General features: G+C 33.4%; 7 protein-coding genes across 9 annotated transcripts; 5 read left to right on the top strand and 2 right to left on the bottom strand.

Moving 5' to 3' along the window:
* Positions 1 to 492: 492 nt before the first annotated feature.
* Positions 493 to 3,978, top strand: LOC112700762 (uncharacterized). Its single transcript, XM_072200281.1, has 5 exons — positions 493 to 1,556; positions 1,634 to 1,670; positions 1,762 to 1,998; positions 2,115 to 2,162; positions 3,394 to 3,978. Exons 1-5 carry the CDS (start codon positions 1,258 to 1,260, stop codon positions 3,652 to 3,654), a joined length of 882 nt encoding a protein of 293 aa, XP_072056382.1. The 5' UTR covers positions 493 to 1,257; the 3' UTR covers positions 3,655 to 3,978.
* A 6,733-nt stretch (positions 3,979 to 10,711) lies between these two features.
* LOC112700746 (large ribosomal subunit protein uL10c) lies at positions 10,712 to 12,592 on the bottom strand. 2 transcript variants are annotated; one of them, XM_029287574.2, is made up of 2 exons: positions 11,446 to 12,592; positions 10,712 to 11,318 (listed from the first exon to the last, which is right to left on the bottom strand). In XM_029287574.2, the coding sequence occupies exon 1, from the start codon at positions 12,179 to 12,181 to the stop codon at positions 11,459 to 11,461; it is 723 nt and encodes a 240-aa protein (XP_029143407.1). In that variant the 5' UTR covers positions 12,182 to 12,592; the 3' UTR covers positions 10,712 to 11,318; positions 11,446 to 11,458. The 2 variants fall into 2 exon arrangements, with proteins under 2 accessions (XP_029143407.1, XP_025607582.1); XM_025751797.3 differs by having other exon boundaries at positions 10,712 to 11,199.
* Positions 12,593 to 14,427: 1,835 nt separating this feature from the next.
* On the top strand, positions 14,428 to 15,886 carry LOC112700714 (temperature-induced lipocalin-1). The gene is made up of 2 exons (XM_025751795.3): positions 14,428 to 15,426; positions 15,599 to 15,886. The coding sequence occupies exons 1-2, from the start codon at positions 14,956 to 14,958 to the stop codon at positions 15,779 to 15,781; spliced, it is 654 nt and encodes a 217-aa protein (XP_025607580.1). The 5' UTR covers positions 14,428 to 14,955; the 3' UTR covers positions 15,782 to 15,886.
* A 2,475-nt stretch (positions 15,887 to 18,361) lies between these two features.
* LOC112700730 (temperature-induced lipocalin-1) lies at positions 18,362 to 19,971 on the top strand. Its single transcript, XM_025751796.2, has 2 exons — positions 18,362 to 19,019; positions 19,573 to 19,971. Exons 1-2 carry the CDS (start codon positions 18,585 to 18,587, stop codon positions 19,714 to 19,716), a joined length of 579 nt encoding a protein of 192 aa, XP_025607581.1. The 5' UTR covers positions 18,362 to 18,584; the 3' UTR covers positions 19,717 to 19,971.
* Positions 19,972 to 20,527: 556 nt separating this feature from the next.
* On the top strand, positions 20,528 to 22,284 carry LOC112700672 (temperature-induced lipocalin-1). The gene is made up of 2 exons (XM_025751791.2): positions 20,528 to 21,629; positions 21,862 to 22,284. Exons 1-2 carry the CDS (start codon positions 21,258 to 21,260, stop codon positions 22,045 to 22,047), a joined length of 558 nt encoding a protein of 185 aa, XP_025607576.1. The 5' UTR covers positions 20,528 to 21,257; the 3' UTR covers positions 22,048 to 22,284.
* Positions 22,285 to 22,584: 300 nt separating this feature from the next.
* Positions 22,585 to 24,538, top strand: LOC112700688 (temperature-induced lipocalin-1). 2 transcript variants are annotated; one of them, XM_025751794.3, is made up of 3 exons: positions 22,706 to 23,554; positions 23,734 to 23,816; positions 24,052 to 24,538. In XM_025751794.3, the coding sequence occupies exons 1-3, from the start codon at positions 23,198 to 23,200 to the stop codon at positions 24,074 to 24,076; spliced, it is 465 nt and encodes a 154-aa protein (XP_025607579.1). In that variant the 5' UTR covers positions 22,706 to 23,197; the 3' UTR covers positions 24,077 to 24,538. The 2 variants fall into 2 exon arrangements, with proteins under 2 accessions (XP_025607578.1, XP_025607579.1); XM_025751793.3 differs by lacking the exon at positions 23,734 to 23,816 and having other exon boundaries at positions 22,585 to 23,554.
* Positions 24,472 to 26,170, bottom strand: LOC112700656 (VAMP-like protein YKT61). The gene is made up of 6 exons (XM_025751790.3): positions 25,588 to 26,170; positions 25,407 to 25,504; positions 25,209 to 25,313; positions 25,036 to 25,101; positions 24,850 to 24,936; positions 24,472 to 24,738 (listed from the first exon to the last, which is right to left on the bottom strand). The coding sequence occupies exons 1-6, from the start codon at positions 25,790 to 25,792 to the stop codon at positions 24,688 to 24,690; spliced, it is 612 nt and encodes a 203-aa protein (XP_025607575.1). The 5' UTR covers positions 25,793 to 26,170; the 3' UTR covers positions 24,472 to 24,687.
* Positions 26,171 to 27,009: the final 839 nt, after the last annotated feature.

Below are 27,009 nucleotides of genomic sequence, written 5' to 3'. Positions count from 1 at the left end.
TAAATCGGATGGTCCGAATTTTATTTTTAAACAAATCAGAGAATCTAATTTTCACATTTTAAATAAAAAATTTTACATTTAAAAATAACACCCTTATTATTTATAATTCTAAAACACACCATTTCCACCACAGTATCAAAAATAATTTACGTAGTTTTGATTCCTTCGCTAATATACCATACTTTGATGTACCATATAAAAAAATCGAGTGTTCAAATAATTTCATCAGATTTGATGAAAGAAAAGAAAAGAAAAGGTGAACAAGGAATGTCTGACTCTGACAATCTTGACTGCCCCTGCCACCTTTGACCTCTCTTAGAAGATCCGCTACTCCATTTGACCAAATCTTAGCCGTCCATCGTCTCAAATCCTCTTTTCTCGTTCTTTCTTTTGTTGTCGTTCCTCTTATCCACAGTCCCTTGGTTTTTGTATGATCCGCTGGAGTATTAGCTAATTTATTTAAGTCAATTGTCCATATCGCCCCCACAAGCCTTTAGTATTTAGAAATGTGCATTTTTTGACCCCAATAAATTCCCAAATATAGTCAAAAGAATTACAAAAATGAGCATGTGAAAATGAATAACATGGAATATCATTTTATGCTTATATATTTTCATTTAAATTTATGCATTATACATTGAATTGTACTTCTGGCTTACGAATAAAATGTCGTTAACTTGAGTCTTATCCTTATCTATTTTGGTGAAAGGATTGATTTTCCCGCTGGTAGCTATCTCAAGGGGACAATAAATATTAAATATGCCCCTCTGCACCTTGGGGGCATGAAAATCCATATCAAGCCATAATCAATGAAGAAGGGTAAGTTTGACTTTTCATTACAGTAACCCCACAAAACCAAAGGGTAGACACGCAGAAACTCAACACCCCACCCAGCTTTTCTCTTTTATCAAAACCACGTGTAGTTAAATCTAGAATTCGAAATTAAATACATTGATTTTTTCCAAATTAAATCCCGAATGAACATAAAGCAAGCATGAATGAAAGAATAAGAAACCTTAAACTAGGTTATTAATTAGTATAATCTGAATATGAATGAATTAATTAACGTAAATGAATGAAGGGGAGAGAGAGAGAGAGAAAGATGATGTTATGTGTAGGAAGCAGAAGTAGTTGTTGGTAGTTCCAGCTCAGGCGCTTAGGTCGGATCTATATCCATCTCTCACACACACTAACAAGTTCCAAGACCTTTCTTCTTTCTTACTACACACACCTCTCTTTCTTTCATGTGAGTGATTAATGGGGAATGTGACGGGCACTGTGGCGGCTAAATTTGCCTTCTTCCCGCCAGAGCCCCCCACTTACGACGTCTACAGGGACGACGACGGCACCGTGGTGTTCTCCGGTCTCACCGCTGACAAGAACGTCGACGTCCACTTGCTCGACACCAAGGCCGGCAACAAGATAGTCGCCACCTTCTGGAAACATCCATTCGCCAGGTTCACCTTCCTCTACTCCCATGGCAATGCCGCTGACTTGGGCCAGATGCACGACCTTTTCATTGAGCTCAGAGCTCACCTCCGTGTCAATATCATGAGGCACGTTTCTATTTCTTTTCTTTTCCTTTCTTCCCTGTTTCCGTTCCTTTTTCTAACTGCCTTCTACGTGTTTGCAGTTATGACTATTCCGGTTATGGAGCATCTACAGGTAAGGTAAGTCAAAGTCAAACTGCATTCATTCATTCATTCATTTCCTTTTGTATTCTTAAATATTTGATTTTATTCGAAACTATTACTGTGACAGCCATCTGAGTTCAACACATATTACGACATAGAAGCTGTATATAGTTGTTTGAAGAACGAGTATGGGATTAAGCAAGAAGAGTTGATTCTGTACGGTCAATCTGTGGGGAGTGGACCCACACTGCACTTGGCTTCAAAGCTACACAAGTTGAGAGGTGTTGTCCTTCACAGTGCCATTCTTTCTGGGATAAGGGTCCTCTACCCTGTCAAGATGACATTTTGGTTTGACATTTTCAAAGTAAGTTTCTCTGTTTATGTTCTTCTTCTTTCATGATTGTTAATTAATTGCTCTCATACTATTCACCTGTGTGTTCATTTCTGTATTCACAAAATAATCTCTTTTCATCATTTCAGAATATAGACAAAATACGGCATGTCAATTGTCCAGTGTTTGTTATACATGTGAGTATAGTGTATCCCTTTCTATTTACGTTTCTGCAATTATGTCTCTTTCTTTGCTTAAACTTCACAATCACCTTCTTTCGTGATGCTTTTATTTGTTGCTAGCTCTGACAACGGTTTCTTCGTATAGAGGCTTTGTTAGGCCTAAATAATAAAAGGTGGGGAGGGGTGGATTCTGGGAATTATTTAGATTGATTTGTAAAAACGGATGATGCGAATGTTAATTAATTAAACTGAAGGCTTGATTTGATTGCAAATGTCCCACAAAGCAAATCAATGATCCTTAACCATATTAGACTTTTCCTTTCAAGTTTCAGCTGATTTGGTTGGACTTTAACTTTTCTACTTTTCCAAAGCTTTCTTGGTGCTTGTATCGAAGTTGTACTTCTCTTTTGCTTTTGGTTGTTCTGCAAAATGTCCTTTAGATTATTTTACCAAGATGGTAAAATTTTGACTCAATATCGTCACTTTCATAAATTATAAGACCCAAGATGAATTACTGCTGCAAGTAAAAACAATGTGCCGTCGGTTCTAGGGTGAAATTGAAATATCAGAAACTGGAGATATCAATTAATATTATTTGAAATTATCATGTTTTCAAAGAGTTTGACTATATAAGTACTACTCAAAGTTTACATTCATTGGTGAATTTACGATGGCAATATACAGTACCACATATAAAACATGTATATGTTATCCAGTATCATGCGTGTTTAATTTGAAGGTTGATAGTCATACTTCTATTGTATCATAATATAGAAGGGAGTGGTAAAATAGATAATATCTGTCATCAAATTGAAACTCTGTACATTTAGACACGTGCTTTTGATACATTCCTTTTCCAGATGCTTCTCCCATCATACTTTTTAGGGGTATTGTTACTTTAGTTAGTATGGCCTACTCATATTGGAGTTGCTAGCACTTTGTGCTTTTGTCCTATTGTGGAAGAAAGTAGAATATTGCCTTAGCATACATAGTTCAAGCATGTGAGGAAGAAGCCTCAATAAGGAGAGTAGAGCAGATGCACTTGTAGAAGCCTTCCCCATGTGACTATGGGAGATTAGATATGTTTTGTTGTGTTTCCTTGTGTGATTGTTCATTAATTCAATACTCCATAAAGCTGACATAGTAACATAGATATTTTTCTTCATGGTATATGTAGTCTCTTAACGAAATAAATCAACACCTTGTACCACTAATAATTTTTTGTGTGGTAATGGATTACGTGCAGGGAACGAATGACGACATTGTTGATTGGTCTCATGGAAAAAGGTTGTGGGAACTATCCAAAGAAAAATATGACCCCTTATGGGTTAAGGGTGGAGGCCATTGCAACCTTGAAACATTCCCAGAGTACATAAAGTATTTGCGCAAGTTCCTAAATGCAATGGAGAAACTCTCACTCACAAAGCAGACAAACAAACAACTCACTCAAAATCCTAGTATTACCGAATCCAGACATAACAAATGCTTAAGATTTGGTAAAAAATAGGAAACAAACAACTCACTCAAAATCCTAGTATTACCGAATCCAGACATAACAAATGCTTAAGATTTGGTAAAAAATAGGTTGATGTTTTATGAGGTTTTTGCATGCAGGGAATCACAGCCAAGGTTTAATTGGTTGTTGAACAGAATGACAGTAGTACTTTGCTGTGCTACTTTGATTCACTATTATGCAGATAATCAATTGATTGATTAGATTTAAATCCAAAAAAATGATGTCATGTCTTTAGATCCAAATCCTGTTACCATATTTAGGTGGAGAACTGTTTGCTTGGTTAATATAATTTAAACTTTTGATTTTGGTTAAAAAGTTATGTATAGGTCATCATCATTCTCCGAAAAACATGTCTTCTCCCTCATCTTTAGGCTAATCTCACTGGTTTGTTATGTAATTACATTTTATATGATAGGCATGTCTTAAAATGCATGGTTACTTAACCAACTTGGGACATAGTCTAAAAACACTGAAAGCTGTGATTTAAGTTCAAATTTATTAGCATTGTATGGTTTAACCAAAAATTCAAAGGAATGAGTAATCTGGACAGCTTTTATGCATCAATTCATAGATGAGATAGAAGAATTATTGTAGAAGGTAACCTATTAAAAGTCCTGAACATGGTCAAATGAATGAGTGCCCTATCTAATAAAAGTCCTGAACTAACAAATGAATGATTATGATTACATGACAGAACATAGATCAATGTGGAAAAGAACCGGTATCATACTCTCAGCACCTGATAACAATTAGTTGGTGAAAAATTGCATCATTCAAGGGAAATCTTTTAGCACCATCTCTGCCCTAAATTAAAAAGGCCAACTTTGCATCATTCTCCATCTTATCCATTCCAAAAGATTTTCCCTTTCTGAATCATTGATTCAATTACGATCAAAACACATTAACAGAACGGTGCACTTGGGAACAAGTCAAGCCTTGGTGGTTCAATGAAAAAAGAGAACAAATGAATGAACAAAGAGAAGAAGATTAGTTCACAAAAAGAAGAGCAACGGATTAGACCAGAATGAAAACAAGTTTGAGTGGTTATCTATCGGATAAGGAAGAACACGTAGTGGGTTTTATGGGAGTTCTAGTCAACGAGATTTCAAGCAGTGCAACAATACTAATAGGAGGAGCTGGAATTCGCCACAAGTTGTAAGAATAGTGGAATGGATCAATGAAAGCGAGAACACAAAGGGGAGTAGAGGTTTGAATAAAGCTGGAAGCGCAAAGCATATGTTTCAAGGCCAATTATATGGTGCTTATGAATTGGTGTCTAAATTTTGCCTAACTTACTTTTTGTAGTAAGTTTTAATTTTTTAAAAATTATTTATTGTTATATATTTTAAATTAAATATTATTTTTTAACCTTTTTTAGTAAATAGGCAACATCTTTTAGGCACCATAGTATTCACCATGTTTCAAAATGTGGCTATCCAATTTAAAAGAAGGGAATGTCTAAGGTGGGGAAAGTATCTTCTAGACCTTGATGAACCAAGTAAAAATATTCCAAACGTGTGGTTCAGATTAACTCTAATTATGAACCGGTATATTACATGTGCCCAATACTTACTCTAATTATGAACCGGTATATTGTGGTCTGGTTAGACCAATGGCATAATGACTGGTTCCGTGAGAGAGAGAGTGGTGGCTTTGTAGGGAAGATGAAGATGGAGATGAAAATGAAGGTGAGGCCTCACTTTGTTGGGGACTGGTGTTTCCCTTTGTTGCTATTTCTTTTGACGCCGTTTTCGCCGAATGGAATGGGGACGGCTGCACATAACCTGTTCGATGGAATGCTTATGAACGGGAGGTCATTATAACCTGTTCGATGGAATGCTTATGAACGGGAGGTCATTGGGTTGCCGAAAGAGAGGTGGAGAATCTTGCAGGATTTGAATGTCGGGATTTATCACGCTCTGCAGACTATCATGGCCTGCTGCATGCTGTATAACCTGTGCCAGATTGCGAGGGAGCCAGAACCAGAGCTGTGGAAGGAGCCGGATGAGAATGGAGGGATCACAGCAGCCGAGGGTGATGGACAGTGAGAAGTCATTGTACTTCTTTGGGGAGAGCTTGAGACAAGCTCTTGCTGATGACATGCACCAAAAGCTTTCATCAAGATAATTTTCATTGAATTGATAAGATGGTCATTATTACCACTCACTGAAGCAAAGCTAATTTAAACTCTACAATGCATATCTTAACTTATTGATCTGGTAAACTGTACTATTTTACAATTTCAGCACCTTCAAAAGAATCATTAACTGTAGTGGGGTTGTTCTCTTAAGAGCATGTGCCACAGATTTAAATATGATTTGATTGATTGAGCCATTCCAGGAATTGCAAATTTGTATATTTTTTTGCAGCACACTTTGATACAAGCTCAAATATAATTTGTTTGATTTGATTGAACCGTCCCACAAATCAGCATATAGAAAATTCAATATATTCAAATGGCTTTGATTTCAATCTTTTTTCCTGAACTTTTGCAAGACTGCTACTAGACACACCATGTAATGTATCCAGTCATGAAGAACCACATGAACAGGGATAGAAAGACCGAGCCCAAGTTCCTAAAACAGCATTTTGAAGAAATATTATTGTGGTGATTAGCAGGTAACCTAATATGAGAGATTCTACAATTGCTGGATTGCAAGTTAACCTAATAGAATTGAAGTTTTTCTTTTTAACTTACCGATGCAAGTTCTTCATGCCGAAGATCTTCTTGGTCGACGATTTTTTGGGGAGGCCATTGAAACCCTACATTTAAATTTGGCCCACATATTAATGAAAATTTATTTGTAAATTTTTATTATTTGTGAATCATCCCTATATTTTTTGTTAATTGCATTTATTACTTGGTCTAAAAAATACTTTTCCCACTGAAGAAAGCTCCTTAAAAGAAATGTGACAATAAATAGTAATGTTATAAGGTGGATGGGCATCACGATTGACATGATCATGGTAGAGGAAGTGAGAACATGAATGCTACTGTAGGTGTGGGCATCTCAATGTTATGTGTTTCGGTTTGCAGTAAGTGAGGTTCATTTAGTTGGCACAGGATTTGGTGGTCCAGGAACCTTTGGACCACTTAGTGGTCCAAGTAGAAAACATGTTTTTAGAATTTTTTTATTAATTGCTACGTAGTTCTTGAACTAATTTTAATTACAAATCAACCCCATATATTTTATTTAATTATAAAAATAGTTTTTATTTTATAAATTATTATTTTATCAATTATCTATTATATTTATTAACAATCAAATACAAAAATAACAACCAATTATATCCTCCATTCATCCTAATAATTCCAATTGATTAAAAAATTAACTTTCATCTCGTTACGTTCGTCTATAGCTTCCAAATCGTGTTTTCTTGAAATTCAATCGATTGAATGGTAACTCAATCGATTGGTTTACACTATATCACAAAACAATCGATTGAAAGTTGTAAGGTAGAATGGTAAAAAGCTTATACCAATCGATTGTTTATACTTTCCAATCGAATGAATGCCTCAAAACAATCGATTGAATTCACGAAAACAATATGGATTTGCCAAATACAATCGATTGGAAAGTGATGACATTGAAGTTTTAGCCAAATTTAATCGATTGGTAATGTAATCCAATCGATTGGAAGGTGATGAAGTTGAATGTTTTGCCAATTTCAATCGATTAGTAATGGTACATAAAATTTATAAAACGTCAATGATATTTTCTTTTAAATTAATTTATAAAATTTTTTAGATTTGTATCTTATGAAAAGTAAAAAAAAAATTATAGTAGAGTAAAACTTAGCTGAAACCAAATAACATAGTGTAACACACATCTTTAATTAATATTAAAAAAAATTAGCCTAATTATGTACATAAAATCCTAAAAAATATAGTTCTATCATTTTTAATTAAGTTAGCTTTAAAATACCAATAATACTTTTTCATGTGCTGCTTTTAATCTAAAATCCTAGAAAAAAATTGATTTAAAATATTATAATGTTATTATATTGGCACAACACTTTATTTTTGTATGATAAATATAAGTACATTTTTATATAAAGTATTTAAAGTATATAAAAATGTACTCCTATTATAAAAAAATATTTAAAAAGTCATTAAATTTTTATATGTTATTAAAATTTAATAAATACAAGTACATTTTTATATGTTATTTTTAATTCAATATACTAATAGGAGTTAAAATTAATTTATATTTAATAATTTTATACTAAAATTAATTTACTATAATTTTGTTTTATACTTCTTTTAGTATATTTTTTTTATATTATATAGTATTTTTTTTAGTATCTTATTGTACAATGTGTAATTCGAATTACCATTTGATTCGAAATGTGAGTAATTCGAATCAATTTGATTCGAACTTTCTCCTACTCACGTGTTCCTACTAATTCGAATTGATACAATTTGAATTATGCTTTTATAATTCGTTCTAAGTTGATTCCAATTACTTGTATGCAATGGTTGGGAATAATTAGAGCTGTAATGATTCGAATTATTAAGGAATGTAATTCGAATAAAGTTGTTTCGAATTACATTAAAGTGTGCTTTGGTGAATTCTTGTATCAGATTCTTGTTTGGCTTATATGCCTAATAAATTTCTCTTCTTGGCTTAAATACGTTTTTTACCCTCGGTTTTATATTAACTCTAAATATATTAAAAGAATTTACTCAATATATTCTAACATTTAACTAATTGCAAACACTTATCCCAAAACATATTTACAAAAATTAGAGCACTGGTTACTAATATTTTAATGAAACTAAATTTGTGCATAACACAAATAAATAAATTAAGCATATTTACTACTTGATATGCTGCTACCTTATCAATATTATATACTTTTTGTATTTTTTACTCTGCCTTACTTGAATAAAAGCAAAAGATACTATTGATCGGCAAAATTAATTTTATAAATTACAAATCTATAAATTAATTTTATGTACCATTACCAATCGATTGAAATTGGCAAGACATTCAACTTCATCACCTTCCAATCGATTGGATTACATTACCAATCGATTGAATTTGGCTAAAACTTCAATGTCATCACTTTCCAATCGATTGTATTTGGCAAATCCATGTTGTTTTCGTGAATTCAATCGATTGTTTTGAGATATTCATTCGATTGGAAAGTTTAAACAATCGATTGGTAAGCTTTTTACCATTCTACCTTACAACTTTCAATCGATTGTTTTGTGATATAGTGTGAACCAATCGATTGAGTTATCATTCAATCGATTGTTTTGAAAAACCAATCGATTGAATTTCAAGAAAACACGATTTGGAAGCCATAGACGAACGTAACGAGATGAAAGTTAATTTTTTAATCAATTGGAATTATTAGGATGAATGGAGGATATAATTGGTTGTTATTTTTGTATTTGATTGTTAATAAATATAATAGATAATTGATAAAATAATAATTTATAAAATAAAAACTATTTTTATAATTAAATAAAATATATGGGGTTGATTTGTAATTAAAATTAGTTCAAGGACTACGTAGCAATTAATAAAAAAATTCTGAAAACATATTTTCTACTTGGACCACTAAGTGGTCCAAAGGTTCCTGGACCACCAAATCCTGTGCCCATTTAGTTGGCATTTTGATATTAAAATACTTTGAAACAGGTAGTGATAGGTGAGACTTTGGTTGTTTTGTGAATTAGTCATTGTAGTTTTATTTATCTTTGATGGCAATGCCAAAGAGAATAAACTCGTGTCGGATACTAGTTTTTTTTATAAATTGTCTCATCTTTTAGAGTCGAGCTTGTAACAAACAATCTAAAAAAAATAAAAATTTATTAAACAAAAAATATGAAAACTAAAATAAAAATTCCAAAATTTTAGATAAAACTCAAGAAAACAAGAGAAAGAATGATTGTGTCCAAAAATTCCAATTTTAGATAAAACTCCAGACAACAAAAGAAAACAAAAATCCCAATCAAGTGTATGATGAGGTCAAAGATAAGAAAAATTATTGGATTTCAAAACAATGAATAAAATTTCATCTGGACAGGATACAACATTGTTTAAAATTTCTTTGAATCTAGAAGATGAGGGAAAAAGTGCACATCTTGAGAGAGGCAAAGGAACCAAAAAAAAAAAAAGTACCAATGAACAAAAAAATAGAACAAGAATACGATAACATAAGAAGCAATCAATAAGGTTCACAATAATCCATGGGTAAATGTGATAGAAGTTAAACAAAGAAAACAAAAATAGTAGTATACCTTGATATTGTTTGAATCAGATTTGAAATGTTTGAACTATTTGCTTTATTCTCTTTTGTAAGTAAAAACTAAAAAAGTATAGGTTCAAATGTTCTGGGCAATTACCTATAATTTTACCCAATTTTCAATTATTAAATTCCTATATCATATTTTTTTTAAATTTTGTCTCTATTAACATTAAATGTCTAAAAAAACGTTTGTAAATTATAAATTTACTTATCTATCCATGTCTCCCACTGTCATTGCTTGCTCCCCATTACTTTTCCCACTCAACTCTTCTTCCATCACAATTCCATAGTCAATTTCATCTCCTATAACCTCATCATCATTAAGCATTCTGCCTGCCGAATTCTCCTCGTCTATTTCTTGATCATCTTTCTTAGAGACATTAAGTCGAGCATCTGCTGAACGTGACTCATCATTCTTCACAATCCCTTGTTCCAAACTACCATTTGATGATATCACACATTTCTCATAATTCTTAATCACATTTTCAAGACCATCCTTTTAACTGTTCCTCATCTTCATCAAGAAGCATAGGATATTTATGATGATAAGGAATAGGGAGCAACCTACTCATCAGTATCTGGGTACAAATACGGCTTGCCAAGAAGAATAGCAACGGCCTCCCCTTCTCCACACTCTCGTTCTTCCTCTTCTTATAGGTGGAAAAGAACCATTCTCTCGCACCTAATAACAATTAGCTAGTGAGAAATTACATCATTCAAAGGAAAATCTTTTTGTACTATCTCTGCCCTAAAAATTAAAAAGGCCAACTTTGCATCATTCTACATCTTATCCATTCCAAAAGATTTTCCCTTTCTGAATCCTTAATTCAATTACAATCAAAATACATTAATCAAAATACAATCGAGTGTGTTGCATCTAGGGATTAAAACCTCTGTCTTGGTCTCCACCAGAACCTGGTGCTTGGAAGTTAAATTGTGATGGGAGTGTGAACTTGGGGGATGATTGTGCTGGTTTTGGGTGGGTAATTCGCGATAGCTCCAGTCAATGGGTAATGGGATGCTCAGGAAATTCCTTTGGATCTAGTGTCATCAAGATGGAGTTGTGGAGTATATGGAAAAGTTTGGCTTGGGCTTGGGAGGCGGGTCTTAAGCTTGTTGTCTGTGAGACAGATTGCGCAGCAGCTTTTGAGCTAGTGACTGGTTGGTAAGTTCCAACTGATCTTGACTTGAAGCTAAGAAGGGATTGGGATATTCGTTTTGAGCTTATCCCGAGAGAAGCTAATGTCGTGGCAGATCAGTTGGCAAAGATAGGACCTGGAGATAGCAGAACTGATGAGATTCACCTTTGGCACCAACCACCAGAGATGGTTTATCCTCTCTTATTGTTAAGACGCTAATTTTTTTTCTTTTTTTTTTCTGCTCTTTTGTTTTTTCTGTTAGTTGTTCACCAAAAAAATACATTAACCAATCAATTTACATATATATATTATATATATAAATAGAGCACGTTCAAACTCAAATGCAATTAAACAATCAAATATCAAAACAAGATCAACATACACTTTAACCTATGCTATGATTGGGCGGCACCAGCCTCTTCTTCGAGCTTCTTGACATAGGCCTTGAGAACCATTACAACGTCCCTGGCCGGAGCCTGAAGAGTGCTGACGAGAGCAGAGGCGGGGCTCTTCAATGATCCCAATAAATTGGCATAAATCTCAGCGCGCGTGGGCAAAGTCTCAAGCTTTTTGAACTCATCGGGGCCGTAGAACTTGCCTTCGAAGACTCCACCGGTGAAATCGTTCTCTTCGAGCTTCTTCTCTTTCTGGAAGTCTCTGTAGGGTTTAATGGCAGCAGGGATCTCCTCCGTGTGGACGAAGAGCCACACGTTCATGCCCTTCATGCAGGGTTTCAGGGTCTCCCAGCGCGTGCCCTCCACCGCCTTGTACACGAGCGTGTTCTTCGCGACGAGGAGCTTCGTGGTTTCGGGGAGGGATTTTCGGAGCTCCTGGAACTGCTTCACGGTGAATCCCTTATAGTTGATGCCAGCGAGGAGGTAGCAATTCTCGAGCTGCTGTTTTACGGTTTCGACGGTGGCTTCCTTCTTGGTGCGGGAAATGGCGGCGGTTATGGTGGGTAGGCGGTGGTTGTGGGGGCGGGGGAGGCGGAGATGGGTTTTGGAGGATGGGGGAAGGCTGAATGGATTAATGGGTCGTGTGAGGAGGTGGCAAGTTTGTGTCTTGGAATTGGTGGAGGGAAGGGCAAAGCTCATTACGGCGGTGGCTGTGGCTTCCATCGGGTGGTGTTGATAACGGAGATTAGGAAGAAGAAGAAGAAGAAGAAGGGGAAGAAAAAGAAAAATTGGGAGGCTCTCTTATCTTATCGTTACTTCTAATGTCTCACTCTCAGTTGTGGTGCTTGGCTATACTACGGTGTCCTTTTTATTTTGTAATTTTCACCAATCAAAATTGCAACCTTTTGTAATTTTATTTTAAATTAAATTTTGATACAATAAATAAATAATAAAAAATACTAAAAATTACTAGTCACTAAAATTTTCTCATAAATTATTTATACCAATACCATTATTCAATCACATTTTAATACCTTGACATTCATGTATCAATACTTTTATTTTCAGTCACATTTACTGTTAGGCTTTGTTTCGATATAGAGAAGAAAACAAAAAGAAAGAAAATAAAAAAAATAAGAAAAAAATAAATAAAAAAGTAGAGTTATTTGTGTATAGTTTAGATTAAGAAAAAATGAATGAAAAAAAATAAAAAAAAAATTTATATTATTTGAATAAAAAAATGAGAAAAAAATTATAATGGTATAAAATTATATTAATATTTTTATAACAAAATAAAATATAAATATTTTTATATATTTATATTTTAATATTTTTTAAATATTATAAAATATTATAATTTTATATATTTAATTTAAATTATTTATTTAATATATATAATATTTAAATATAAATTTCTATTATAATAATATATTAAAATTATTAAAATCAAAAGGATAAATATAGAATTTTAAGAATAAACTACCATTTGTACTCACAAAAGTTGAAAACGCTAACATATTTATTCATAGAAAAAGAAAATTATCATTTATACCTATGAAATATAAATTTTTGTTAACAAAACTATTCAAATCCAAATTATTTATTTAAAATTTCCAAATTACCCCACCACCACCACTTACTCCACACCATGGCCACCACTTTTCCAATTCCAAAGCCACCACCGAAATTCTTCTTCACCACCATCCTAAACCCTAATTACCACCATCACTCAATTCAAAGGCACCACCACCTCATTTCCTTCATTATTACCATCACCACCATCACCATTATATCTCCATTATCATCTTCTTCACATAAAGCAACAACAACAACAACAACAACAATAATAGAAAAAGCAAATTGTCTGAGACCACGGCACTACCACCGGCGAACACCAAGCTGTCCCCCCTCACTCGATTTCCACTCTTCTTCCTCTCTCTCTCGCCCCTTCTTAGCTCCTCTGCGTAACCACCGCTACGGCATTCAACAGTCGCTGGCGCCGTCAAGTCCCACCCAACCTCTACTCGCCGCCGCCGCGTCCTTTCCCCCTTTCTTTCCTCCTCCACCCTTTTCCTCTCTTTTTCTTCTTCTTCCTCTTGCCTCACCTCCGCGAGCCCAGGACCACCGTCGCAACTTTCCTCCTCCACCCTTTCCCTCTCTCTTTCTTCTTCTTCTTCTTCTTGCCTCACCTCTGCGAGCCTAAGACCACCGTCGCATTCTGTTTTCGCCGCCTTTTACAATCCTAGAGCCGCTGCCACTGACTGATCGCTACTGCTGCCCCAACCCATTCCAGCTAGCTCTCCATCTCTCACTGACACAGAGCTCCAGCCCTTGTCCAGTCCGCGGTTCCACCCGTTCTTTCCCAGTTTACAAATCCAGAGACCACTGAACCTACATCACGCAACCATTCGAAGAAGTAGAAGAGAGAGAAGAGCAAAATATAGAAGGAAAGAGAGAGAAAGAGAGAGAAAGGAGAGAGAGAGAGAGAGGATGGGGTTAGAGTTAGTGGTGGTGGGGAAAAGATGATGCAGATGATGATAAGGGTAATTTGAAGTTTTATGTGATTTTTTAGTGTTTGGATAATTTTATTATATAAAACTCATGTTTTATGGGTACAAATGATAATTTCCTTTTTTATGAGTAGATATGTCGGCGTTTTCAGTTTTTATAGGTAAAAATTGTAGTTTACTCGAATTTTAATTATGTTTCTCTTTTTTCACCAATTTTCTTGACAAAGTTGAGGAAAAAACTTTTATATGAGCCCCATATATCTTTTTTATTTTTCTTTCAATTTCTTTTGTGATCCAAACAAAAGAAAATTGAGTTTTTCATCCATTTTCACCTCTTACATTTTCTTTCCTTCTAAATTCCACTCATCTAAACACAGTGTCAGAAAATAATTAAAAAAAAATAGAAGTGGAACATAAAAATTTAGACTTAACATATGATATATGAATAATCTATGGTATGGGGACTGGGGTTATTTATTGTGAGGACATTATGGCCTCAGCAAACTGTCTTTCATGGTCACATGTGACATGTTTGAGTTGCAGCAACGCATTTCTCTGCTTCACTATGTCACTCGTATGTCATTCTTTTTGATACGCACTTCTCTTGCAACTTGAGCTCCTCTGTCACAAGCTTGTATATGACGACTTTACTCTCGTATTATTGTTAAGACTGAACTAAATCAACATTCACAATATATTAATAAATTCCGTTATCTTACCGAACTTTTCACGTGCCAACTGTCAACTTGTAGCTCTATCGCATCATAATGGTTGCCATCCTAGGACTAGCCATAAAAGAATTGTGCGATTTCATCGAAAATTAATTGAAGAAAAATAGAGAATATAGTAATTATCCAAAGTTGCTGCAAATTATGGTACCAAATGATACAAGTGCAAGGCCTCAAATTCTCCACGCCAACACCCTCGCTGCAAAGTAAATACTTAAAGAAAATCTCATGAATTCATTGCCCAAAACAACCTTAGCTTATGAAACCTCAGAAAGAACTAAGAAACCTTGCAATGGCAGAAAAACCTATGTTTCACTGTTTATTTCTTCTAGCTTCACTACTGCTGTTTACCGCGGTGGCTACTAGCAACGCCACAACGGTGGTGAAGAACCTAGACCTAAAGAGGTTCATGGGTAGATGGTACGAAATAGCGAGTTTCCCTTCATTCTTTGAGAAGAGCGATGCTGTGGACACTAGGGCCACATACACACTCAATGATAATGGAACAATTCATGTGCTCAATGAGAATTGGATTGATGGCAAGAGGAACTATATTGAAGGAATTGCATACAAGGCTGATCCAAATAGCGATGAGGCCAAGCTTAAGGTCAAGTTCTATGTGCCTCCCTCCTTTCCCATATTCCCTGTTATTGGAGATTACTGGGTTCTCTATATCGACCAGGATTATCAATATGCTGTCATTGGTGGACCAACTAAGATATTTCTTTGGGTAAGCCTTTCTTAATTACTTTTCTAATTTCCATGTCAAGTTGTTATCTTTTTTCTGATATAAAAAATGGGGTGAAAGAAAGTTTTAATTTTCTCAAAAAAAAAGGGTAAAAAATTTTGCTATGCTATGAACATGCATGCTCATTTTCCGTTCTCTGTTTTTGGGGGGTTAGATATTATCAAGGAAGAGCCATATAGATGATGCAACCTACAATGAGCTTGTTGAGAAAGCAAAGGATGAAGGTTATGATGTGAGCAAACTCCATAAGACTCCACAGAGTGAGACACCACCACCACCAGTGGATGAAGGCGTTTTTAGTTTGGATGATCAAATCCTTTCTGGGGAACTGAAATAAACATTATGTTGTTGTATTGGCAAATATACGATCATGTTCAGAACTATCTTATGAATAAATAAAGTGGTCAATAATGAAAGGTCTCTTACGTTTGGATCTTAGTAATTAATGTATTAGTTTGTTCTTTAGATATATAGACCTAGCTCTGGCTGATTTTGATACTTATTATCTTCTTGAACAGTCCTACTTTACTTGAACAAGTCTAATAAGCCATCATGGGCATAAATAAGGAGTTAGGTCATGGAAATTTCTTATATTCTTGCAAGTGCATATGGCACCAATATACACCTCTCTTACCTTTATTTGACTATTTGGCTATGGTGGATGATAATAATAGTGTTAAAACATTAGGGTGTATTTTTAGTACGTATATATACGCTTATTCTTTTTCGTGTGTGAGAGAGCAGCGTGTACCTCAGAATGATGTAAGAAGAGAAGTGTTTTACATTGCTATGACTTACACAAATTAAATTGTACGATTTTTATTTTTAAAAATAAAAAAAATAAAAAATACAAATCAGACCCTCCAATTTTTAATTTATTTTTTTCTTTAAACAAATCGGACCATCCGATTTAAATAATACCAATTAAAAAAAACACCATATTAAAAAAACACTTAATCTTTCAATAACAATATATTACACATATATTTAATCAATATAAAAAAATTAGCCCTATATATAACATATTAATATTCGCTCATGCTTTAGTGAAAAATAATGCATTATTTTCCCAATTCTACTACTCAGGAGGAAATTGAATGTGTTCCTGGCAAAGGTGAGAAAAGAAATTGGACAAAACCAGATCCGATAGATGAGATTATATACTTCTCCGATCTTTTGCCTTGTAACTTACTAATTTAAGTGTGTATATGCATGCCTCTTGAGGAAGATCGAAAACATTCACTTCACTTTGCGAGTTGGCACTTGCCATAAGGTTAAGAGAAATAATAATATAAAGGAAAAAGTCCCAAAAGAAAAATTTTCCTTTTCTTATTTAAGTGGTCCAGATTAATTTTCACATTATTGAAAAAAACATTGTAACGGTAAGATTATTCTCTTTTCTAGTTTTCTTCTATAAAAAAGAAAAGTATCTTGTTTCACATTTGAGCTCCAATTTTTGTTCACGTCGACAATAATTCAATATTCTTTTGTGTGAATTCATTGACTGAGAATATAAGAATTTTCCAAAGTTGTTGCAAATTACTGTATCAATTGATACACGTGCAAGGCCTTAAATTCTCCTGGCCGACAAGCGATGACAATATATAATATGGACTAGGAATATTAGTTGTTTTCGTAATTTTAATTGTTAATTTTTGTTATAATATATATAAAATTAAAATTAATAGTTAACATTATTAAAACATTAATACTTTTAAAACCTTTAAAAAAAATTTATAATATGTATTTGCAGGTCTTTAACTCCTCTATTAAGCTTAGGTAAGGATATAAGATTATAATATCAAGATAAAATTGTATCTGTGAATATATATAAACTAAGATGTATATAAAAATAAAAATAAATATTATCATTTTTATTTTGATAATATTATTATTTTTACAAATTTATTTAAACATATAATATAAAAAATATATAAAATAATATTAAAAATAGTTAAAATATTTTTTTTTAAATTACCCTAAAATTAAACATAAGAAATTATTATAATTTTGGAGTGGTGAATTATTATAGGGTGGAAATGGGCAAAGTTGAGTTGAATTTTAATTTTGACGGGTCTAATTCATATTATAAATAAATAGTCCAAATCTAGATTTATTATTTTTTATAGATTTTTATTTCAGACTTGAGTCCAGCCTATTTAAAATTTGACAAACTATGAACCTATTTGAAAAATATATTTTATGAATTATAACCCAAAATAATAAACTTAAAATTATTTTAAATATATAATTCATCATTTATAAAACATAATTCATTTATATATGTACATCATAACCATATTTAAAATTTATAAAAAAAATTTTGAACAAAAAGTTACTGTTTTAACTAATTTTGATTATGAATTTTTTTTAATTTTGTTTTGCGTTTAATATAAATAAATAATTAAAAGTTTAAACTAATAATAATTTATTTAAAAAATATTTTGACAAACAATTCAATAAATCTGACTTTTTTAACCCTAATAAATTTAAAAAAAATTAAAACCTGACATATTTAATAAAATAAACCAAATTTAAACAACCCTAAAAATGAGCTGAGCCACCCACTTTTACCCCTAGGTGAATACTCTACTAAATAAGTTTGAGTGTAAATCTTTTACTATTCACATATAATAACAAGACGGAGTCAAATAGTACAAAAATTTGTTCACACCAACACCTTGACCCAAATATGTTAAAAAAAATACTTATACTATTTTTTATAAAAATATTATCTATATATTAAAATTAATTATTTAAATTATTTAATATATATTTTATATTTTAATATATATTTTATACTAATAATTTAACACATAGCATACATAATTTTGTTATTACCTCCTATGCATATTTTTTTTTATGATATAAAAAATAAATGTTTTATACTTTTCAATCTTTTAAATTCAAAAGACGTAAAAAAAATGTATGAAGATAACAATCCTTAATAATTAATATATTAATACACCTTGATAACGACGATTCTGATAAGGAATGTCATTTAAACAGATCATGAAACGTTAGACTCCCGATATCTCCTTAATGACAGCGATTTGAGGTACATACGTTCTAATCGAGTATCTATATATGTATTAAGATCTCCTGCAAGAAGTACTATACTAACAAACCCTGCAACTGCAATGGCTGAAAGACCCATGCGTCACTGTTTATTTCTTCTAGCTTCACTACTGCTCACCACGGTGGCTACTAGCAACGCCACAACAGTGGTGAAGAACCTAGACCTAAAGAGGTACATGGGTAGATGGTATGAGATAGCGCGTTTCCCTACATTCTTTGAGAAGAGTAATGCTGTGGACACAAGGGCCACGTACACACTCAATGATAATGGAACCGTTCATGTTCTCAATGAAGACTTTGTTGATGGCAAGAGGAGTTATGTTGAAGGAATTGCATACAAGGCTGATCCCAAAAGCGATGAAGCCAAGCTTAAGGTCAAGTTCTATGTGCCTCCCTCTGTTCCCATATTCCCTGTTATTGGCGATTATTGGGTTCTCTATATCGATCAGGATTATCAGAATGCTGTCGTTGGTGGACCAACTAAGATATTTCTTTGGGTAAGCCTTTCTTTTTATTATTTTTCCATCTCAATTTCTTATCTTCTTTCAAACATACAAAGAACTGTGAATTTTACTCAATTTCCTTTAAAATAACATGAAAAAAGAATGGTAAATTCTACCCAATTCCCTTTAAAATAACATAGAAGTTATTCTTTATAATTAGTCATTATTTTAACCATAGTTAGATTATTTTGTAATTTATTATTTGAGATGGGTAATTATATAATTTCTTGCAATATCAAATTCCATTTCTGTTAATTGAAGCATCTTTCCACTCCTCCGTTCTTTCTGCTTTGGTTGTCGCCATGCTCTCTCATGCAATTTGTCTTTTTTCAATGCACCATCCTTTAACGAAGTTGATGAATTTCCGTTAACTTACATGTTATTTTAGAAAGATTTAGATAGAATGCACTATAAAAAATAGATTAATTTTGTTGTATTAATGTATAATTTTTGAATATTTTTTATTTAATTATATTTATTGTTTTAAATGATTATTCACACTGTTAATATGCTAATTTCTTTTTATTAATGTGGCTTTGGGGTCTAGATATTATCAAGGAAGAGCCATATAGATGATGCAACGTACAAGGAGCTCGTTGAGAAAGCAAAGAATGAGGGTTATGACGTGAGCAAACTCCGTAAGACTCCACAGAGTGAGAAACCACCACCAGCAGCGGAAGAAGGCGTTTAATTTGGATGATCAAATCCCTTCTGTAGTTCTGTGGAACTGAAACAAGTATTATGTTGTATGGGAAATATATGATCATGTTCAAGAACAAGTAACTATTCCATGTTAAATATATTTATGTTATGAATAAAAGGGGCCAATGCAAGAACTCTAGCTGAAAGGTGTTGAAGTTGAAGTTTATTGTACTTTAATTTGGTTGTCTAGTCTTATTGTAATATTGTCTTAGTGAGAATCCAATACTTTGATATTTCACACCAATTCCTACCAGCTTTATTCCTTCTTTATTAATTATTCATACCACTCTAAATAATAATAATAATTTGTTGAAAGCTTTGGGATAAGATTTAGATTCTCTAAATTTTAAATTTTATTTTAAAGGATAAACTGTGATATTTTATTATTTATTTCATAAATTTGATAAAAAAAAATTTGAGAAAAAAATAATTTAAAAATGAGAAATCATATTTTATTCTTTAAAATAAAAATTTAAAATTTAGAGAATGCAAATTCTTAAATTTTTTTTTTTATAATTTCATCAAATCAAATAAATCTTCTGGAAGTATACAAAAGTATGTATGTGAATATGTGAATGATTCATACCATAAGTTTCCACTATAGCTGCTCCTCCTTTCTAGCGTATATTATGGTTGTAAGTTGTAACAGTTTCTTTGAAGCCAACCGTGATGACTTGGGGTGCAAGCATTAAAATGAGACGAGTCTAGTATAGTCTATTATCTTACTTGGACAGTACGCATTTACACTTGGTCTTCAAGGCTTCACACTTGAATGAATAGACATAATTTTGGAACATACCATCAATCAAGCCAATTAATTTTAATGCAGAGGAGAAAATGACAATTTTCACACCCCCAGTCTCATTCTCTAGATGTGTGTCTTGCATAGATTGATTATTTGATTTATTTCTTATTCTCCATCGGTTACACGATGTATGTTCTCTGATCAATGATTTGAAAATAATACTTGTACCATATTTTAGTATAATTTAATTTTATATATTATTTTAAAATATTTTTTTTTGTATTTTTAAACAAATACTCGCTTCAAATAGTAAAAAGGAGATTGGATTAACAAGGTATATAAAAACAAAAATATTTTATATATATTAAAAATCAATTATCGAATAAATTATTTTTAATGCATATAATTATTTATATATCTTTTAATTAAATAATTAATTAATAAAATAATAAATTCATAATAGATAAATACTTAATTTTTAAAATAATACAAATATAAAATATAAAATACTTAAATGATATAATTGTTTTTCTTAAATCTTTTAAAATGAGAGGTATTTTGGTAGAAGATACTAGAAAGTACCATATGAAAAGGTACACGTGGAAGGCCTGAAATTGGCCACGACAACACCCCTTACCCAAATATCGGTGAGAGAATCTGAAATTCATTATCCAAATTCAACAACTTTATTAAATAAAGAGAACCTTATCAATCTCATGAACTCATAATCATAAACCGTAAACCCTCTTACAACGACAAAACCCCTCTTCTATTCTGTTCTTTCAATGGCGGAGAAAGAGATGTCTGTGGTAAGGAACCTGGACGTGAAACGCTACATGGGTCGGTGGTACGAGATAGCGTCCTTCCCATCAAGGTTCCAACCCAAAAATGGTGTTGACACGAGAGCCACCTACACTCTCAACGAGGATGGAACCGTGCACGTGCTCAATGAGACTTGGAGTGATGGCAAAAGAGGCTTCATTGAAGGTACTGCGTACAAGGCTGATCCCAATAGCGATGAAGCTAAGCTCAAGGTCAAGTTCTATGTTCCTCCATTCTTGCCTATCATCCCTGTTACTGGTGACTATTGGGTTCTCTTCATTGATGATGATTATCAGTATGCTCTCATTGGCCAACCCAGTAGGAGATATCTTTGGGTAAGTTAATTTCTCTCTCTTTTTTAACTTTTCCATGTCAAAGTTGTTATCTTTTCACAAATGGGTGTGTTGGTTTGGAATGGGAAGATCAAAGGTGAAACATTTGGATTTCTCAATTGGGGTTGTCATGTGAAAATATGTTGGAATTTTGAATAAGGTGAATCAAAGGTAGTGAAATAGTGGGAATTGATTATGATGTGCTCATTTCTTCTCATCTGGTATTTTGCTTTAGATATTGTCAAGGCAGAACCGATTAGATGAGGAGATCTTCAATGAGCTTGTTCAGAAAGCTAAGGATGTGGGGTATGATGTGAGCAAACTCCACAAGACTCCACATAGTGAGACACCACCAGAGGGAGAAGAAGGCCCCAAAGACACCAAAGGCATTTGGTGGATCAAATCCATTCTGGGGAGATAGATATGATGTGCTATATATGATGATGAGGTTCGAGAGTTATTCCATGTTATAAATAAAGGGGTCAAGAAGTCTGAATTGTAGTAGTATGTTTGGATCTTGGTTATGAATGTATTGGTTTGTCCTGTATATAGACTAAGCTGATAGGTTGAAGTTGAAATTTGATGCTTTGCTTGTGTATGTTCTTATTGTTTTTGTTGAAAGCTTTAGGGTATCAATGAAGTAATTGGAACTTAAAAATGCTTGTATATGCTGAATCAGGGTTGTGAAATATATGTTGCATAGAGACTTATGAATTCGTCCATGAACAAAACTACTTGCCACCTAAACTATACGAAAACTTGAGATAGAACCACGCATCAATGATGTAATAAGAATATAAGATCTAATAGCAAGCGCACACAAATTTCATGGCAGATTCAGATAGATATCATAAGGGTGATTATAAACCTTACGAGCTTGGCCTTGTAATTCAGTAGTGATACCAGTGTAACAGTATGTCCCAAAGAAAAGAGAATCATCATCATGTGTGCTTTGGCAATTCTATTTTGCATTTCATTGTGAAATTTCACGTTTTGTATGGTTGAAAATGAGTCCAACTCATGAGGGTTAAGTGCTAAAGCCCGCTACCCAGTACTCATGTAGTATTATTCTGTTTGTTGCTGTTGTTATTAGTAATATGAGGTGGGAACCAAACAAAGAAAAGAAAAATAGGTAAGGAGTAGTCTCTGAAGCAAAGTGTGGGTTGAGGTGCACGCATCTGTTAGAGTTTTGAGATGACAGTGGCCCATGTTGTTGTGTTCACACTTGAATAGACGTAGTTTTGTCATATTCCAATCAGTTCTATTAGCTTTTTCTATCAAAGATAAAGGAGGGAAAGAAAATATGAACATCAGAGTCTCGTTCTGTTTGTGAGAGGGTCCTAGAAACTCCACTACCATACATATGAACCATGGGCACATCAGCACATGTATGTACACGAGTAAGGCCTATAATTCTCCAAGGCAACGTGCTTCATTGACACACTTCCAAGTACTCTCATCAAAAGAATCTGAATCCATTATCTAACCCTTGTCAAAAACCATCACCAGCACAAAGAAACTAAACCTACCGCAGGTACAAAACTGTTTTCTGTTGTGCCTAAGAGTAAGAGATGAAGGTGGTGAAGGGCCTTGATGTGGAGAGGTACATGGGTAGATGGTATGAGATAGCGAGTTTCCCTTCATTCTTTCAGCCAAAGAATGGTGAGAACACAAGAGCCACATACACACTCAATGATGATGGAACTGTGCATGTGCTCAATGAGACTTATGCTAATGGCAAGAAGGTCTCCATTGAAGGAACTGCATACAAGGCCGATCCAAAAAGCGACGAGGCAAAGCTCAAGGTCAAGTTCTATGTCCCTCCATTCTTACCTATCATCCCTGTTGTTGGAGACTACTGGGTTTTGTACATCGATGATGATTATCAATATGCTGTGATTGGAGGGCCAACCACCAAATATCTTTGGGTAAACAAAATTTTCTGTTTGAATTTATTTCAGTTTATCTCTCACCTTGTTACTTGGAGAAAAATGAATTAATCAATGAAAAAGTATTCCCATGATTTTCATCATGTTTTGATTTTAGAATTTTGAGTAGGAAGTAAATAATAAGTCACTAGTACAATTTCTTTATAATATCAAAACAGACTAGAACCAAACAACTTGATAAGCTAGATATGATGATTATCAGTATGCTCTCATTGGCCAACCCAGTAGGAAATATCTTTGGGTAAGTGAATTTCTCTCTCTTTTTTCACTTTTCCATGTCAAAGTTATCTTTTCACAATCACAAATGGGTGTGTTGGTTTGGAATGGGAAGATCAAAGGTGAAACATTTGGATTTCTCAATTGGGGTTGTCATTTGAAAATATGTTGGAATGTTGAATAAGGTGAATCAAAGGTTGTGAAATAGTGGGAATTGATTATGATGTGCTCAATTCTTCTCATCTGGTATTTTGCTTTAGATATTGTCAAGGAAGAACCGAATAGATGAGGAGGTCTTCAATGCGCTTGTTCAGGAAGCTAAGGATGTGGGGTATGATGTGAGCAAACTCCATAAGACTCCACAGAGTGAGACACCACCTGAGGGAGAAGAAGGCCCCAAAGACACCAAAGGCATTTGGTGGATCAAATCCCTTTTTGGGAAATAGGTATTAGATTGAAGAAATATCTCATGCTGCAATTATGTCTGAATCTTAGGTATTGGTTGTTTTGGCTGTGTTAAGTACTTGAATGGTTTCAGTATCGCTTGTGTTTTGTAAAATAGACTATATAAGCCCAAACGTTACAGTTGATGGTTGAATGCTTTGGTTGTTATAGAAGTTTCTTTACAGTGATTTGTAAGAGAGATGTGGAAAATCATCACATTATGAATACGCTGATGATGAACAAAGTTGAAAAGACAATGTTAATATCATACTAAAAATATATTGCAAGTTCTTTCAATATTCAGTTCCGTGTCTGAAATCCAGAATTTGACCAAGCAAACCAAACACTTGAGAATGATAAAGAAAAAGAAGCAGCTCTTTTGTCCTAAACAATTAACCACCTCGTCGTCAAGATCAGGTGGAATGAGTGGATCATGATATTAAAACTTGAGTCTACAAAACCGTACAACACTGGTTGGTTTGTTTTGCCTGCTTGTAGAACATCTGTTTCAAAATTCACACCAGCATCGGTTACTTGTTTCAGCAACAATGTTCAATGATGCATATAATGTCTACCTACAAAAGTCACACCCATTAAATGCAATCCTAATGTACCTGTGATGCTGCACTTAGATCAGAACTCTTCTCAACTAAGCTATCTAGCTTCTCCCCTCTTGCAAGAACACTCTCAATAGTCTGGTGCTGTTTACAAAGTAACAAAGGAATACATACATAACCATCTTTTACAATACTAGTATATGTATGAGAGCATTAATTGTTGCATGATTATGTAATACTTACAAGAATGATTTTTGTTTCATCTAAATCCTTCTGAATTTTCAATAACTTGTCAGCTTCATGAGGGTCCTGAAAATCGGACCATAGCAACAAGCAAATTGAAAGCAATATATACTTGATTATAATATATAACGAGTATCAGATCGGATCGGATTGGATTGGAGAAGATTGCTTGCCTGGAATTTGATCAAAGCTTCATCCAGAAAGGGCCATGATTGAGTGCTATCTTTGTCAACAGTTCTCCATGACTCGCCAAAACTTTTTTGATACTCATCCATCACCTGAAACATTCAATTTACTATGACCTAAAAAATCAAAAGACATGAACCAACCGAAAGGAAAAAAAAAATTACAGATCAGAGAGAGGTGCGAACCTTGTTGAGAAGAGAGAATGCACTCCGAACTGGATAGTGATCATCCATAACCCCCAAAGCACAAAGGCCATTACGGTTGTAAGCATGAACCTTATACTCTGCAATCAACAAGCCAATAAACATTGACAGACATGAAAATAATGGCATCAAGAAATTCAGAAATCAGAATTTATGGACGTACCTTCGTGTTGGACGGATTGGCGTTGGCCTTGAGGAGTGCGTTTGGCGACGGTGCGAGCGATGAAGACGATGAATTCTCGGACGGAGGAACGCTGAAAATAACCGAACTGGCTTACGTCGGTGGCGTTAGCGAGAATGAGTGGATCCGATCCATCAGTGGTGGTAGTGGCGTTGCATTTCAAAACGAACAGAGCTGTGATCTTCATTCTCTTTCCTTTGGATCTTGGTCTTGGGAATGGGAAACTAACCGTTATTCGTTAACCAATAACTACCACTCCATAACAGAAAGCAAGCTAACGGCCTAACGCTACTACTTTTATTTTATTTGATTTATTATTACTATTTATTTTTGTCCCAATAAAATAAAATCAAATCAAGCAGTACGTTCAATGGGGTGGGTTCATGTTATTTATTCATTATAGAAAATGTCACGTGCATATTTTGTATTTAATATACTTTTTTATAAATTATGGATTTAGTTGTTAATTTTTTTATGTATATGTAACATGATTGATTATTATTATTATTATTAATTGATTATTAGTTGTTGCTGAACACAATGTCACAATAAAATTGTTTATCATTATAGAGCTCAACCCAAGTTGTAGAATTGTAATGAGCAATCTTATAGTTAGAACCATATATGATGGCAGGAATGTGATTTGAAAGAGAGGAACAATTAACACATCAAAACTGCTTTGACTATGAAGATTTTTCTTAAGTATTCAGCAAAGTAAGAATACGTGACAAGGTGCAAGAATGAAATTCCATTCTGATCCAAAAGCACAATCTAACCATAGGAAGAACCAACACACCATGCTTCAACATGACCCTTTAACATGTTCTTTCATTCATAACACTTGTTCTCTGGTAAACTGAAGATGCTTCGGTCAACGCTTATAGAATCATCATCATCATCAATGAGGTGTGTTTGTTGAATGCTTGGAAGAAGAATGTAAAAAACTGAGAGAAAAGGAGAAGTCATTGAAGTGTGAGTAGTGTTTTTCACTATTTTTCTTTTGACAATATTCAATTTTATGGAAGAGAACTTTGAGGGCTTTAAATAGACTGAGATATCTATATTAAAAGAGAAAGTATGAAACTGAGATCTTTTTAAATTTTAAAATCTCATTAATGAGAAAAAATATATTGTTAAAGATACAACACATAAATAATATATAATATCTCATAATATTATTATAATAATATAATTCAAGATTAAGAAGGATTCGGTAAAAGATATATGTCAATCTTAACAAGCTAAATTACTCTTAAAACTTTGTTAATCAATGGTCCGCTCTATCAAAGTATATCAATTTTAATTTACATTATACTGATGAATATTTCTCGATGAATCAAAACAATATAATGCTTTGCAATTTTCTGATGCTGTTAATGAAGTGAACAAAATAAACAAAGTTAG

Source organism: Arachis hypogaea, chromosome 1 (genome assembly GCF_003086295.3).
Source record: "Arachis hypogaea cultivar Tifrunner chromosome 1, arahy.Tifrunner.gnm2.J5K5, whole genome shotgun sequence".
In the NCBI taxonomy this organism is placed as follows: domain Eukaryota; kingdom Viridiplantae; phylum Streptophyta; class Magnoliopsida; order Fabales; family Fabaceae; genus Arachis; species Arachis hypogaea.
This window is presented reverse-complemented; position numbering and strand designations above follow the sequence as displayed.

Bases quoted from the DNA above. Each gene is read 5' to 3' on its own strand.
- LOC112700714 (XM_025751795.3), top strand. From the start codon at position 14,956: ATGAAACCTCAGAAAGAACTAAGAAACCTTGCAATGGCAGAAAAACCT. The intron at 15,427-15,598 runs GTAAGCCTTTCT...TTGGGGGGTTAG, and splicing joins CAACTAAGATATTTCTTTGG to ATATTATCAAGGAAGAGCCA.
- LOC112700746 (XM_029287574.2), bottom strand. From the start codon at position 12,181: ATGGAAGCCACAGCCACCGCCGTAATGAGCTTTGCCCTTCCCTCCACC.
- LOC112700656 (XM_025751790.3), bottom strand. From the start codon at position 25,792: ATGAAGATCACAGCTCTGTTCGTTTTGAAATGCAACGCCACTACCACC. The intron at 25,102-25,208 runs GCAAGCAATCTT...TCCGATTTTCAG, and splicing joins AAGCTTTGATCAAATTCCAG to GACCCTCATGAAGCTGACAA. The intron at 24,937-25,035 runs GTAAGTATTACA...CTTTGTAAACAG, and splicing joins ATGAAACAAAAATCATTCTT to CACCAGACTATTGAGAGTGT.
- LOC112700762 (XM_072200281.1), top strand. From the start codon at position 1,258: ATGGGGAATGTGACGGGCACTGTGGCGGCTAAATTTGCCTTCTTCCCG. The intron at 1,671-1,761 runs GTAAGTCAAAGT...TTACTGTGACAG, and splicing joins ATGGAGCATCTACAGGTAAG to CCATCTGAGTTCAACACATA. The intron at 2,163-3,393 runs GTGAGTATAGTG...GATTACGTGCAG, and splicing joins GTCCAGTGTTTGTTATACAT to GGAACGAATGACGACATTGT.
- LOC112700672 (XM_025751791.2), top strand. From the start codon at position 21,258: ATGGCGGAGAAAGAGATGTCTGTGGTAAGGAACCTGGACGTGAAACGC. The intron at 21,630-21,861 runs GTAAGTTAATTT...ATTTTGCTTTAG, and splicing joins CCAGTAGGAGATATCTTTGG to ATATTGTCAAGGCAGAACCG.
- LOC112700730 (XM_025751796.2), top strand. From the start codon at position 18,585: ATGGCTGAAAGACCCATGCGTCACTGTTTATTTCTTCTAGCTTCACTA. The intron at 19,020-19,572 runs GTAAGCCTTTCT...TTTGGGGTCTAG, and splicing joins CAACTAAGATATTTCTTTGG to ATATTATCAAGGAAGAGCCA.
- LOC112700688 (XM_025751793.3), top strand. From the start codon at position 23,198: ATGAAGGTGGTGAAGGGCCTTGATGTGGAGAGGTACATGGGTAGATGG. The intron at 23,555-24,051 runs GTAAACAAAATT...ATTTTGCTTTAG, and splicing joins CAACCACCAAATATCTTTGG to ATATTGTCAAGGAAGAACCG.